Genomic DNA, 15694 nt, shown 5'->3' with positions numbered 1-15694 from the left:
TATGAAGATACTGAAAAATTAACATATGCCTGTGCATTTTGGTTCTGAGATGTGGACGGTGTCATTTGATTAGAACAAAAAAAAGGGCAGTTTATGATTGAGCTCTTAGGGTGGCATTTATATACGGAGTGGTGCGGTGGCCTGGAGGTGGAGCTCTCGCCTCACAATCAGGAGGCTGCGAGTTCGATCCTAGGTAGAGGCAGGTATTTCTCTCTCTGGGCACAATGAGAATATATCTGCTGAACAAAACTCCGCACTGGCGACAGGAAGGGCAGAAAACACTCAGCTCCATTCACTTGCCCAGACTCCAAGGGATTATGGGGTGATTAAAAGAGGTTGAGAGATATCTCATTGCTTGCCCAGGCAGCTTCCTAAGTCAGCACAGAGTGGTCAGGCAGAGTCATTGGAATGTACCAACTCCACCAACCTCAGGGGATTCTTCCCCCCAAATATGTTGCAAAATGTCAATGAAGATTCTCAAGCACCCATACAGAAATGTCTGATGATTGTCTGAAGTTCGAAGGGCTTCCTCATCTATAGTTGAATATAAATAGCCTCTGGAAATTCATTTCCAATTTAGATGGATCTAGTCCTCTTGAGATGCCCGTTGGAGAGGAAAGTAGCATTGCAATTGAGAACGTGAATGTGCTCTTGATGTCTCCTTTGGAATTTGATGGAAGTGTAGAAAAGCAGATGCAGGATGCGGTGGCTCAGTGGCTAAGGTGCTAAGCTTGTCGATCAGAAAGGTTGGCAGTTTGGCGGTTCAAATCCCTAGCGCCATGTAACAGAGTGAGCTCCCAATACTTGTCCCAGATTCTGCCAACCTAACAGTTTGAAAGCATGTAAAAATGCAAGTAGAAAAATAGGAACCCCATTTGGTGGGAAGATAGCAGCGTTCCATGCGCCTTTGGCATTTAGTTATGCCGGCCACATGACCATGGAGACGTCTTCGGACAGCGCTGGCTCTTTAGCTTTGAAACGGAGATGACTACTGCCCTCTAGAGTTGGGAATGACTAGCACATATGTGCAAGGGGAACCTTTACCTTTAGAAAAGCAGAGAGCTTACATACCTGACGAAGACTTAGGGCTAAGATTGAATTGCCCAGTGAAAGGGAGGGCATTCACATCTGCTTCTTGGCCACCTAACTAATACAGTTGTGTAAAATACAACTGTATTAAAATACAGTCTGGAAGGTGCTTTTTTTCCAAAGGTAATTGGATTTCTTTGGTGCCTTTCAGTTGCCTTTTTGGGAAAAGGACCTTTGGGACAGCCACAATTGAAAATCTCCATAGACCTTCAGTCTGGAGATTGAATTTGAAGTTATTTGATCATAAATTTGAGGACATAAAATTTATGAGTGGGAAAGGGCCACTTGGGAAAATGTCTACCTAAAACCTGTGGGGGGGGGGGATAGGAATACAATCACAGGATCATTGAGATCATTGAGATTGTTGAAAGAGAGCCGTGTGATGGCCTAGAGGTGGAGCTGTCGCCTCACAATCAGGACGCTGTGAGTTCAATCCTAGGTAGAGGCAGATATTTCTCTCTCTGGGCACGATGAGAATATGTCTGCTGAACAAACCTCGGGATTGGTGACAGGAAGAGCATCCGGCCATTAAAATGCTCTGCTAGCTCCATTCAGTTGCCCAGGTTCCACCCCGCAAGGGATTATGGGGTTGTTAAGTGATGATGAAAATTGAGATTGTTAAATCCAACCTGTTGTTCCATGTAGGAATTAAGAGTGAAGTGTTGCCTTTCCCCAAGTCTTCTCCAATTTGTCTCATTCCTCCTTAAAGTGTGATCCTTAGTACTTAAATATTGCATGGAGGCCATTGAGTTTGACTGTCCTGCTGCCAAATTAAAGCTTTTTTTTTAAAAAAATAGCTCTTCAGTCTCTACTGGATCACACAAGTCCTTATCCTGTCCTCTGCAGTGATAATAAGTCTTAGCTTTCTTTGATATGTCAACGTACATGTGGTCACATATCAAATCTTTCAGTCTCTTTTTAAAGAGCTTAGTGTCTAACCCCCTGGTCATTTCTATTGATTTTTCTGTACTGATTCCAATTTGTCTGAATCCTTCTTAAAGTTTGACATACAGAATTGAACACAAGATTTCGTGTGCAAGCTCGTCAAAGGAGAATAAAATGGAAGGGGATCAATCCTCTTCTCGTTATTCAGAATTATGCTTCTGTTGATCCATCTTAAAAATGCAGTTCTCTTCCTCCCCCCAACCTTATTACATCAGTGAATAGAACAGAATAGAATAGAATAACAGAGTTGGAATGGACCTTGGAGGTCTTCTAGTCCAACCCCCTGTTTAAGCAAGGAACCCTACACTACTTCAGACAAATGGTTATTCAACATCTTCTTAAAAACCTCCAGTGTTGGAGCATTCACAACTTCTGGAGGCAAGTTGTTCCATTGATTAATTGTCCTAACTGCCAGGAAATTTCTCCTTAGTTCTAGGTTGCTTCTCTCCTTGATTAATTTCCACCCATTGCTTCTTGTCCTACCCTCAGCTGCTTTGGAGAATAGCTTGACTCCCTCTTCTTTGTGGAAGCCGTGAGATATCGGAAGACTGCTATCATGTCTCCCTTAGTCCTTCTTTTCATTAAACGAGACATACCCAGTTCCTGCAACCGTTCTTCATATGTCTTAGCCTCCAGTACCCTGATCCTCTTTGTTGCTCTTCTCTGCACTCTTTCTAGAGTCTCCACATCTTTTCTACATCATGGCAACCAAAAACTGAAAGTCCATCTTATAATTAATTATTGTTTCACCGAGTTGACCTTTTGAAGTGAATCAGGGATTTAGAGTCAATTGCACAGGGATATTCTGAATTGAATTGACCCAATTAGATATTCTGATTCAAAGTCTTATATCAAATGGACTCAGTTTTCCTAGTTTAATCACTGAGCCGAGAGTCAATTATGCACAAAGCCAGCTGGGTGATCCTGGGCCGATCACTTCTTCTTAGCGCAAGGAAAGTGGCAATGGCAAACCACTTCTGAAATCTTGGCAAGGAAAATGAAAGGATTGTTTGACACCATGAGTCAAATAGCAATAGCAATAGCACTTAGACTTATATACCCCTTTACATTGCTTTACAGCCCACTCTAAGCTGTTTACAGAGTCAGCCCATAGCTCCCAAGAATTTGGGCCCTGATTTTATCCACCTCAGAAGGATGGAAGGCTGGGTCAACCTTGAGCCTGGTGAGATTTGAACTGCCAAATTGCAGGCAGCCGGCAGGCAGCAGAAGTAGCCTGCAGTACTGCACTCTCACCACTGCGCCACCGTCAAATCTGAGTTTAAAGCATGCACACGGAGAGAAAAAAAATCACTGATCCAAATTAACACCTTTGACCATCTGAATCAAACAGATTTTGAATCATTTAAAAGCGAACTCACACATCCCTACTGCATATATCCAAAGATACTACCTCCTAGCCCAGTGGTTCCCAAACTTGGCAACTTTAAGACTTGTGGACTTCAACTCCCAGAATTCTCCAGCCAGCTGGAGAATTCTGGGAGTTGAAGTCCACAAGTCTTAAAGTTGCCAAGTTTGGGAACCACTGTCCTAGCCATTTCTGAAGTGGTTGGCCATTGTCTAAAATTTTGTCCTTTAATACAAATTGCAGACAAGATTCTCTTTCTTTAATGGCCCCAGAATTGGTGTCTAGTTTAATGAAAAGAAGGATTAGGGGGTGACATGATAGCAGTCTTCCAATATCTCAGGGGCTGCCTCAAAGAAGAGGGAGTCAAGCTATTCTACAAAGCATCTGAAGGCAGGACAAGGAGCAATGGGTGTAAACTAATCAAGGAGAGAAGCAACCTAGAACTAAATAGAAATTTCCTGATCATTAGAACAATAAATCAGTGGAACAATTTGCCTCCAGAAGTTGTGAATACTAGAAGATTTTTAAAGAAGAGATTGGACAACCACTTGTCTGAACTTGTATCAAATTTCCTGCAGGGGCTTGGATTAGGAGACCTCCAAGTCCTTTCCAACTCTTGTTTTCTGTTATGGATTTCCCACCCAAGAATTCTTTCTGGGGGCCATGCCAGCTGGGGAATTTTGAGAACTGAAGTCCATGCATTGGCAAGATATCAAATTTGCAGAAATCTCCTATAAATCCACTGGTATTAAAAAAGCAGGGTTGCGGGACTGAAATCATATATTTTCAAATTATATATATATATATAATGTATTTAGTGTCACAACCCCTGGTATGCCCAAATATGGGAGAAGGCCTATTGCTTCCTTTCTCTGTCTATCGGCTCGTCACAAGAGACCATCCAGACCAGTGTTTCTCAACCTTGGCGACTTTAAGTCTTGTGGACTTCAATTCCCAGAATTCCCCAGCCAGCACAGCTGGCTGGGGGATTCTGGGAGTTGAAGTCCACAGGACTTAAAGTCGCCAAGGTTGAGAAACACTGATCCAGACAGAAAGCCAATATTTGGATGGTCTCCTGTGACGAGCCGATAGACAGAGAAAGGAAGCAATAGGCCTTCTCCCATATTTGGGCATACCAGGGGTTGTGACACTAAATACATACCTATTTCCCTGGCTCAGCTGATAAAGGAGGAGAACCTTGTGGCTTAGTGGTTAACACATCTGCCTAAGATGTAATACAGCACAGGTTCTAATCCCAGTAAGGGTATGGCTAGCTGATGAGAGCTAAATAGCTTGAAATAGATCTATACTAGTCTCCCTTTATTTATTTATCAGCACAAATACAATACATACATACATACATACATACATACATACATACATACATACATGAAAAAAATCAAGATATTTCCCCCCAACATTAGATATGTGTGGACCATGACACAGTTAGACAGCTCAGTGTCAAGAGACACCTGGTGTTTTTTTCCTATGTTAAGAGTCTGTTGTTTTCTCTAACATTTTTCTTTCAACAACCTATGGGATAGTTTTAGTAAACCATCGTTCCTCTTGGCCTATTTATAAAGCAAAGTGGGTTTTGTGTTATTCCGGAGAGGCTCAAGATTGTAACGAGGCGAACATAATGGGATTATTTAAAAAAAATTCTCTCCTTTGTCTTCCTCTGTACCTCCCCTCTTAAAGTAGTTTTGAAACACCCACATGAACCTTACATCATTTTTTCCAAATATTACCATATTTTTCAGAATATAAGACGCACTGGAGTATAAGATGCAGCAAAGTTTTGAAGAGGAAGATTTTAAAAAAAGTTTTTGCACTCTGCAAACCTCCCAAAAACAGCCAGGTTTTTTTTGCAAAAACGGGCCCGTTTTTTGTCAAAAAAAGAGCATGCATAGCCTTTAGGAAGCTTAGAGTGCTGCTGGAGGCTGGGGGGCAAACAATGAGCTGTTTTTCATTCATTTCTTCCCTCCCCAGTCCCCAGGAGCATTCTGGAAGCCTCCTAAAGGCTATGCATGGCCATTTTGGTGAAGGGGCGGGGTTTCAGGAGGCAAAAAAATGCTGTATTCCGTGTATAAGATGCACCCAGATTTTCAGTCTCTTTTTTGAGGGAAAAAGGTGCGTCTTATACTCCAAAAAATATGGTAGTTTTTCTTTCTGTGGTTTTAGCTAGAATTCTCCCATCAGTTTATATCCTAGTTCAGTGATGGAGGACCTTTTCACGCCGGGTGTCAAAAGTACACCCGTACGCACTATCGCTCATGCTCAAGCTCGCGTACCCACCCCCAGAATTTCATGCCCCCCACTATGCCGTGCCCCCTGTGCATGCATGTCTGACCCCCTCCTCTGCCCTGTGCATGTGGGCATGGCTTTCTTGGAGCCTGGGGTGGTTAAAATGGCCTCCCCTGCCCTCCCGGAGGCCCTCCGAAGGCTGGAAATGGCCCATTTTCCAACTTCTTGTGGGCTTGGTAGGTCTGTTTTCCGTCCTCCCCAGGCTCCAGAGGCTTTCTAGGAACTAGGGAGGGCAAAACATGGCCCAACACGCAAACCAGAAGTTCGGGAACGGCCACTTTTCTCCCTCCAAAGGCTTCAGGAGGCTTCAGGGAAGCTATAGATAGATAGATAGATAGATAGATAGATAGATAGATAGATAGATAGGTAGGTAGGTAGGTAGGTAGGTAGGTAGGTAGGTAGGTAGGTAGGTAGGTAGGTAGGTAGGTAGGTAGAGATAGAGATAGAGATAGAGAGATAGAGAGATAGAGAGATAGAGAGATAGAGAGATAGAGAGATAGAGAGATAGAGAGATAATATAGATATAGGTAAGTAGGTAGGTAGGTAGGTAGGTAGGTAGGTAGGTAGGTAGGTAGGTAGATAGATAGATAGATAGATAGATAGATAGATAGATAGATAGATAGATAGATAGATAGATAGATAGATAGATAGATATACTGTATGTAGAGGTAGAGATAGAGATAGAGATAGAGGTAGGTAGGTGGGTAGGTAGGTAGGTAGGTAGGTAGGTAAGTAGGTAGGTAGGTAAGTAGATAGATAGATAGATAGATAGATAGATAGATAGATAGATAGATAGATAGATAGATAGATAGATATACTGTATATAGATGTAGATGTAGATGTAGATGTAGATATAGATATAGATATAGACATAGACATAGACATAGACATAGACATAGACATAGACATAGACATAGACATAGACATAGCTATAGGTAGGTAGGTAGGTAGGTAGGTAGGTAGGTAGGTAGGTAGGTAGATAGATAGATAGATAGATAGATAGATAGATAGATAGATAGATAGATAGATAGATAGATAGATAGATATACTGTATGTAGAGGTAGAGATAGAGATAGAGATAGAGATAGAGGTAGGTAGGTGGGTAGGTAGGTAGGTAGGTAGGTAGGTAAGTAGGTAGGTAGGTAAGTAGATAGATAGATAGATAGATAGATAGATAGATAGATAGATAGATAGATAGATAGATAGATAGATAGATAGATATACTGTATATAGATGTAGATGTAGATGTAGATATAGATATAGATATAGATATAGACATAGACATAGACATAGACATAGACATAGACATAGACATAGACATAGACATAGACATAGACATAGACATAGACATAGCTATAGGTAGGTAGGTAGGTAGGTAGGTAGGTAGGTAGGTAGGTAGGTAGGTAGGTAGATAGATAGATAGATAGATAGATAGATAGATAGATAGATAGATAGATAGATAGATAGATAGATAGATAGACAGACAGACAGACAGACAGACAGACAGAGATAGATAGATGATAGATAGATAGATAGATAGATAGATAGATAGACAGACAGACAGACAGACAGACAGACAGATAGATAGATAGATAGATAGATAGATATACTGTATATAGATGTAGATGTAGATGTAGATATAGATATAGACATAGACATAGACATAGACATAGACATAGACATAGCTATAGGTAGGTAGGTAGGTAGGTAGGTAGGTAGGTAGGTAGGTAGGTAGGTAGGTAGGTAGGTAGGTAGGTAGGTAGATAGATAGATAGATAGATAGATAGATAGATAGATAGATAGATAGATAGATAGATAGATATGATAGATAGACAGACAGACAGACAGATAGATAGATAGATATATAAAGATAGATGATAGATAGATAGATAGATAGATAGATAGATAGATAGATAGATAGATAGATAGATAGATAGATAGATAGATAGATATACTTTATAATATAGATGTAGATGTAGATATAGACATAGACATAGACATAGACATAGACATATCCTTCAGTGCATAAAAGAAATCTAAACAAAGGTTCATAAAATAGGATAAAGGGCAAATAAAAATATTTCATTACACCATCATATTCCTCTGTGTCTCTTCAAAGGATCAATCATGCCCACTTGTGGTTAACAGAATTGCAGGTTTATTTAATTATGTATTTGCCTCTTTCCTTCAGGTGTTTGGTAGTTATTCTTCCTAATTTTTATCCCCCAGATCATGAACCCCACAAGAATCTGAGTAGGCCAAAGAAGAAGATTTGCCTGAAAATGGATTAAAATTGGGATATCTCAATTCTTGAATCCTTGAACTTCTGCATCAGGCTCACTATCGTTTTTGTTGTGGCAAGCTGGGTTTTATTTTGTTTTTATTTGCCTAAACGTGACTGTGCAAAATCTTGTGAGAGATTGCTGGCAAACATATAGACCACAATTGTATAACCATTATTAGCATTTCCACAAAAATTACATTTATTTACTGAGAATATTTTTTTAATGTTAATTTCACGGACATAAATAGAAGCGAAGAAGAGATAACCGTTTGTTCCAAATAACTTTAAGGGCATGGATTTGTACTGGAAGCTGATATTTAAAGTTATTTATTTTGCGGAGATATAATATTTGCAAAGGTACACAATGTGGTCCTCTTTGGCGAGCAAAGCGAAAACATTTTAAATGTTTCTATTGTGCAGTGAATACACAGCTGCACAAAATAAGCAAGTGTAATACATGGGTTTAGTGCATTTGGAGGACTGTGTCCAATCTGGCTACATTAGTTCGAAAAAGACAGTGATAAGATGGTAAAAGATTTGTGGGGGGTAGGGGAGACCTTTGAGGAACAGTTAAAGGAGCTGGATATGTTAAAACTACAGAGAAGACAGCTGAAGGAAAATAGGACATTGGGCTTCAACTTATCAAGGGTGAAGGAACAGGTCCATGCCTGTGAAGATCTAAATAAATTGATTTATTGCTGCTCGTGCCTATGCACAAGAATATTCCCAGTTAATTCCCACCTGCTAGGAGTTAGGTAAAGGTCAACAGAATTCAAAGGAGTGTTTAGACTTAGTCCACTTGTGGCTACATAGAGATTCTAGGCTGATTCCTTCTTTAACTCTGCCCCCAGGTTCTGCCATTTCTTTCCCTACACAAATATCTGAAGGCCTTCACTTTGTTGTATGTACATTATGAGCTTGCGCATATGAATTCTTTGTGTGTCCAATCACACTTGGCCAATAAAAAATTCTATTCTATTCTATTCTACTCTACTCTACTCTACTCTACTCTACTCTACTCTACTCTATTCTACTCTACCCTACCCTATCCTACCCTACCCTATCCTATCCTATCCTACCCTACTCTACCCTACCCTACCCTACCCTACTCCACTCCACTCCACTCCATCCATTCCATTCTTCCAGTCTTGTCTGGTCTTGTCTGGTCTAATCTATTGAAATTTTGTGGTTAATTGTGGTCATAAGTCGAGGACTACCTGTAACACTGATACACACAATTGCATTAGAAATCATGAAAAGAGGGGCAAACCTTACCCTCCAAAGTATTCCGGAAACTGAAGTTAGCCATTTTATCCATCGTCCCAGTTTCATATTGCGTCAGACTTAAGCAGAATTCAACTTCTGCTGAAGTTGGAAGCCGAGGCGTTCTCCTTTTATCGTGGTTGCCAGGATTCCGAAGGACCGGCCCTTCATTCGTTCCATTACAAAGTGATTGGCGGCTATTGTACTCTTCCGATTGGGTGCAAATGACCTAGAAGAGGATAGAGAAGGTGAGACAGGGTTGCGATCAGACCTTTGGGACCAGTTGGACTGTTTGCAAAACCATGAAGTTCCAGTTCAAATCAGGAGATCCGTGCAGATAAATAAGCATTTCAAACTTCTTTTATAAAATCACTATGTGTGGCTATCTTACCAGGTCTTCCAACTTGGTAACTTTCAGAGTTCTGGATTTCAAATCCCAAAGTACCTCGGCCAGCCATGCTGGTTGAAGTCTGGAAGTCTTAAAAGTTGCCAACTTTGGAAACCTCTGCTATAATAGATGCATGTCCCAATCCGTGTTTTTTCATTTGTATGTAAACAAAGAGATATCTTTCCATCAAATATCATTTGCATGACACTGAAGCTGTTGCAGTCTGTTCAGTTAAATTGTACCTTTTTAATATTCTAGTAGAATATTGTAGCTTGATAGGAATGGATGCTGTCTCGTTGCTTTCTACTGAATATATACACATCTTATTTAAAATACTTGAAATGATATGCAGTAGACAATATATATATTTATATTAAAAAAAACCACAAATATAACAAAGGCAACAGTAAAAATATTGGGTTTCTGTCGTGATGGACTCTTGTGACAAGCCGATTGACAGATGATGGAAGCAGTTAGCGTCCTCCCATAATTGGGGCTTACCAGGGGTTGTGACTCTAAATATATACCTTCTTCCCTGGCTTCGCTGATAACGGATAAGAGCCTGTGGCCTAATGGCTAAGATGTCTGCCTAGTATGTAACATAGCCCAGGTTCAAATCCCAGTAAGGGTATGGCTAGCTGATGAGAGCTAAATAGCTTGAAATAGATCTATACTAGTCTCCCTTTATTTATTTATCATCACAAATAAACACACACACACACACTATATATTTAGAGTCACAACCCCTAGTAAGCCCCAATTATGGGAGGAAGCCAATTGCTTCCATCATCTGTCAATCGGCTTGTCACAAGAGTCCATCACAACAGAAACCCAATATTTTTACTGTTGCCTTTGTTATATTTGTGTTTTTGATGTACTAATTGATAACCTGGCATTGCCTGGGTATTTATTTATAGGGGGGAAATGTCAGCACAAATAAAAAACATATATATGGATAACACCCCTTGGGGTGTGTATTCTGTTAAGATACAGCCTGTTGTGCCCTAAAATGGCTTCTATTGTACTGCTGTAAAATGGCTTCTACTTTACAGTGCACTGGAGTTGCCATGGTAACAGCTTCACAGTACTCCACAAGGGGGCTCCCTCTGGCAAGGGGGAAAATCCAACATTAGAAATTACATTTGGTCGGGACATTTCCCACCTATAAATAAATACCCAGGCAATGCCAGGTTATCAATTAGTACATCAATAAAAATAATCATTCTCCAAATGCCTTAGTTCAATAATACTATGAACGGTGGACATTAGAAAATATTTTGTGCAGTCCTTGGTGATTTCTGACCCCACACTTCAACTCTGAGCTACATATATTTTCTTCTAGTCAGGGGCGAGTTTGTGTGTGCGCAGTGCAATTAAAATTGTTCTGTGCATGCGCAGAAGCGAAGAACAAGATGGGGCTGCCAGAGAACCTGTTCGGGGGCATGGCAGGCCTGGGGCGCTGCCGGTTCTAGCAACCTAGGCCACCAAACCACTACCGATTCAGCCGAACCAGTCCCAACTGGTAGGAACCCACCACTGCTTCTATTGGTATACAACATCCTATTAATTCATTCTACGTGCATCTTCCATGGGTGTTAATTTCAATTTCCATTATCCCTCACCTAACATGATTGTATGGAACTTAACAACGAATATTATGGAACCAGAAATCTAATAGGAAATGAAACACATGCAGGGTACTCTAGAGTAACAAAAATTATTCAGTACATTGACTCAAATAAATTTTACTCATTGTGTTTAATGAGACTTGATCCCAGGAAGATATGCCTTTCGTAGCAATTTGGGAAGATGCACATAATGAAAAAAGTGTGTTTGATGCAGAAATCAAGGACGCACAATGGAACCTCATCATTTAGGACACTCCATAAATAATAGTTGCATGCAGTCTATGTTTATGGAGTTTCTCAGTCCTCCAGGTCATGGTTGTCCCAAAGGTGCTTTTTCAAGAGGCAACTGGACTTCCTTGTTTTTTTGTTTGAAGGCATTTCACTTCTCATCCAAGAAGCTTCTTCAGTTCTGACTGGATTGTAGATTGTAGATTGTAGAAGTTTATTTATATGCCGCCCTTTTCCCTGGGGGGACTCAGGGCGGCTTACAACCAAAAGTGGGGGGGGGAAACAAACTTTTAACATATAAGACGATACATAATTAAAACACAACATTCATACCATTCGGGCGGGTTACAGTCTTAGCCCCAGGCCTGACGGGATAGCCAGATTCTAAGGGCTGTGCGGAAGGTCTGGAGGGTGGTGAGGGTACGAATCTCCATGGGGAGTTCGTTCCAAAGGGTCGGAGCTGCCACCGAGAAGGCTCTCCTCCATGTGATTGCCAGTCGGCATTGACCGGCAGATGGAACTCGGAGGAGGCCTAATCGATGAGATCTAATAGGTCGCGTGGAGGTGATTGGCAGTAGGCGGTCTCTCAAGATGGTGGGGAATGGAAGGATTTATACTCTGTGCAGACAGCTGGTCATTTGCATCCTTTTTAGAGGGTCATTGAAGCCATTTAGAGGTTTATCTGTGTCCTCAGGGTCACTTCGGTAATGCCCTGGTTCATGTAGTCTGTAATTTTTTTTTCTTCTGGAAATCCATTCCTACTCCCACAAGGAATCCTTCCATTCCCCACTATCCTGTAAGAGCTGAAGAAGCTTCTTGGATGAGAAGCAAAACCTCTTCAAAAGAAAAAAAAAAACCAGAAAGTCGAGTTGCCTCCTGGAATGAAAAGCACCTTTGGGATTCAACAGGAAGGTGCCTTCTGTTGCTCAGTTGTTCACTTGTCTATTTCTGACTCTTTCCGATTCTTCTCGCATCTCAAAATATTCTCAGCCATTCTTTCTCCAGCCTCGCAGTCAAAGGCTTCAGTTCCAGTTCATTCAGCCTTCCTGATGATCCGGCTTTCAGAGACCTCTGTTACAATTGGGAAAATCATAACCTTGACTGTCCAGATCTTTGCTGTCAGGGTGATGTCTCTCCACTTTGATATTTTGACTGGATTTCTCAGAGACGGTTACCCCACACCCCCCAAGCAGCTGTCATCTCTGTATTGTGGGGCTACAGTCACAATCCAGTGAATCTGTGAAACTAGGAAGATAGCGTCTCTTATTATTCTTCCTATTTGCATTGAGTGTGCCTTGCCTGCTAACACAGGTTTCTTGGTTGTTTCCTACTAAGCAGCACATAGATTTTTGCATTCTTTTCTTCCTCGTTCAACAGTGCTAGTCGTAACTTATAAAGCCCTTCATGGTATTGGACCTGGGTACTTGAGAGACCGCCTGCTGCCAATTACCTCCCAAAGACCCGTCAGATCTCACAGGGTCGGCCTCCTCCGGGTTCCGTCCACCAGCCAATGCCATCTGGCTACTACCCGGGGGAGGGCCTTCTCTGTGGCGGCTCTGGCCCTTTGGAATGAACTCTCCGCGGAGATCCGGACCCTCACCTCTCTCCAGGCCTTCCGGAAAACCGTCAAAACCTGGCTGTGCCGGCAGGCCTGGGGTTGATGAGTTCCCCTCCCCTCTCGACTGGTATGGCTGTGTGATTTTCGTGTATTTTAATTATGTGTACTGTTGTTTATGTTCCCTTTCCCCTTTGAGTTGTTCGCCGCCCTGAGTCCCTCCTGGAGAAGGGCGGCATACAAATAAACCAAAACTAAACTAAACTAAACTAAACTAAACTAAACAAAGGTTCTTGTTTAGCATTACTACCCATTTTTGGAAGGAGATTTTTTTTTTAAAAAAAAAGTTCCTTGGCCACTGCTGTGTTTCCCCTACCGAATTAAAAGCGACAGCATTGATTGCATTTGTCTTATAAGATTTTTAATCAATAAACTGATATGTCTCAGTCATCCAGGTTGTGGTTTGTCTCGAAGGAGCTTTTTTTCAAAAGGCAACTGGACTTTCTTCTTTTTCCCTTGAAGACATTTCGCTTCTCATCCAAGAAGTTCCTTCAGTTCTGAAGAAGGAACTGAAGAAGCTTCTTGGATGAAAAAGCAAAACATCTTCAAGGAAAAAACAAAAAAGTCCAGGGGCCTCTTGAAAAAGCACAACCATGATCTGGATGCCTGAGAATCTTCAGAGACAACTACATCTATCAGTGACTGGAAACCCTTTATTGGACTTTTTGCTGGAAAATAAAGAGAAGAACTTGCTTGTGAATTATGGGTCTGGCGATTATAAAATTTAGCTCATGGGAAAAAAGGAATTAGTGATTTAACTGTAGAGAGGATAAAAAGAAACACAAAAGATTGTCAGTGTAGATATATTCATGAACTGGAATAGGGCTTAGTAACAAGGCCAGCCAATGGGAGCTGAAACAGTTTGGAGCCTGGGCGTGGCTTAGCTCTGTAGCTCTGAGTCTGCTGAGCTCTAAACTAGTCTGCTGCGCTAAACTAAAACTGAAACTGTTTTCTCCTCTGCCTGTGTTTTGAACGTATTTACTACCACGTTGGAAAACCTGCTTTTGGTATTGTATATTTACTTCATGTGTTATATATAAAGAGAAACTAAGGAATCTTGCTGAATCAGTTACCTGTGAGTGCTTTCTGGATGTGATTGCTGCTGCAAACTCTGACAGAGATCAGAATCCATTTCTTTATAATCCTTTCTCTCTTTTTTCTATTTTCTTTCTTACTGATATATTTTTCTCTCTTATGTTCTTCGCTTCGTTTCTAAGTCATATTGTTTAACATTTGTTCAATAAAAAGTGTATGTGTGTATGTATGGGTATATACACACACACACACACAAACACAAACACAAAAGTTTTTTAAAAAGTTCTTTTTCCCTCTAGATGCATTGACAACGGAACATCCTTTTGGCTTTTTATTTCTGCTCATCATAAATAGCAATGCTACTGTTTGAATACTTTCCTGATACGTTTAAAAATTGAATAGGCAGTATCCATTTTCAGAGAAAGAAAAGATTGGCCATTTGAAACAAATAGAGACATCATGTAGCATACTCATCAAAGGAAGGCATATACCATGTATATCTTATGCATTGAAAAACCATAGCTGTTTTAGCTTTAATAAAGAGACATTTGTTTAGCTATAAATAAGAAGCAATCTGCTTTCACTCTGAGATAAGGAAAGCTTTGTTTTGTAATAAGCTGATACATTCCATTCTCTCGATAATGATTGGCTAAATTTCTGAACTTCGGAGCCCTACAGAAAGGCAAATGCAGAGAATGTGTCTAGTCTAGTGAAAAGAAGGACTAGGGGGAGACATGATAGCAGTGTTCCAATATCTCAGGGGTTGCCACAAAGAAGAGGGAGTCAAGCTATTCTCCAAAGCTCACGGAAGCAGGACAAGAAGCAATGGGTGGAAACCAGAGGCGGGTTGCTCCCGGTTCATCCCGGATCGAGCGAACCGGTAGTAGCAGCAGCGGGAGGCTCCTCCCACCAACCCCGATGCTGCTGCACATGCACAGAAGCATCACACGTGTGCAAGAGGAAGCACGGGAGCATGCCCAAACTGTTCCACCACCTCTGGTGGAAACCAATCAAACAGAGAAGCAACTTAGAACTCAGGAGAAATTTCCCTACAGTGAGAACAATCAATCAGTGGAACGGCTTGCCTCCAGAAGTAGTAGTTGTAGTTTGTAGTTTATTCAATTTGTATGCCGCCCTATTCCCGAGAGACTCAGAAGTTATGGGTGCTCCATCACTGAAGGTTGTAAAGAAAAGATTGGACAACCATTTGCCTGAAATGGTACAGAGTTTCCAGCTTGAGCAGAGGGTTGGACTAGAAGACCTCCAAGGTCTCTTTCAACTATGCTATTCCATTATTCTGTTAATAGAAGTGATGCAGTCACCCACCCACTGTCGCAGACGAAAGTGGGGCACAGGAATCCATTTTTGCTGGCAGAGCATTAGGGCTACCACAAGCACCCCTGACATGAGTGACATCAAGCTGGCCACACCCCCTATGCCCCCTCCCTCCGAGGTCAAACACAACCCTGATGCATCCCTCAATGAAATCGAGTTCAATGCAATGCAATGCAACGCAACGCAACGCAACGCAACGCAACGCAACGCAATA

General features: G+C 41.3%; 1 protein-coding gene across 2 annotated transcripts in view; it reads right to left on the bottom strand.

Annotated features, from left to right (window-relative positions):
* The window catches only part of TYR (tyrosinase), a 63345-nt gene that overhangs the window by 32459 nt on the left and 15192 nt on the right, over positions 1-15694 (bottom strand). For both annotated transcript variants that reach the window (XM_087722071.1, XM_087722070.1), the window contains exon 2: positions 9264-9480. In XM_087722071.1, coding sequence (XP_087578197.1) covers positions 9264-9480 — 217 coding nt within the window. The remainder of the gene's footprint in view (positions 1-9263; positions 9481-15694) is intronic.

This window comes from Thamnophis sirtalis, unplaced genomic scaffold (assembly GCF_051295495.1).
Source record: "Thamnophis sirtalis isolate CommonGarterSnake01/CBP01778 unplaced genomic scaffold, rThaSir2_p1.2 scaffold_8, whole genome shotgun sequence".
NCBI lineage: Eukaryota > Metazoa > Chordata > Lepidosauria > Squamata > Natricidae > Thamnophis > Thamnophis sirtalis.
The sequence above is the reverse complement of the archived record's forward strand: the minus strand, read 5'-3'. Positions and strand labels throughout refer to the sequence as shown.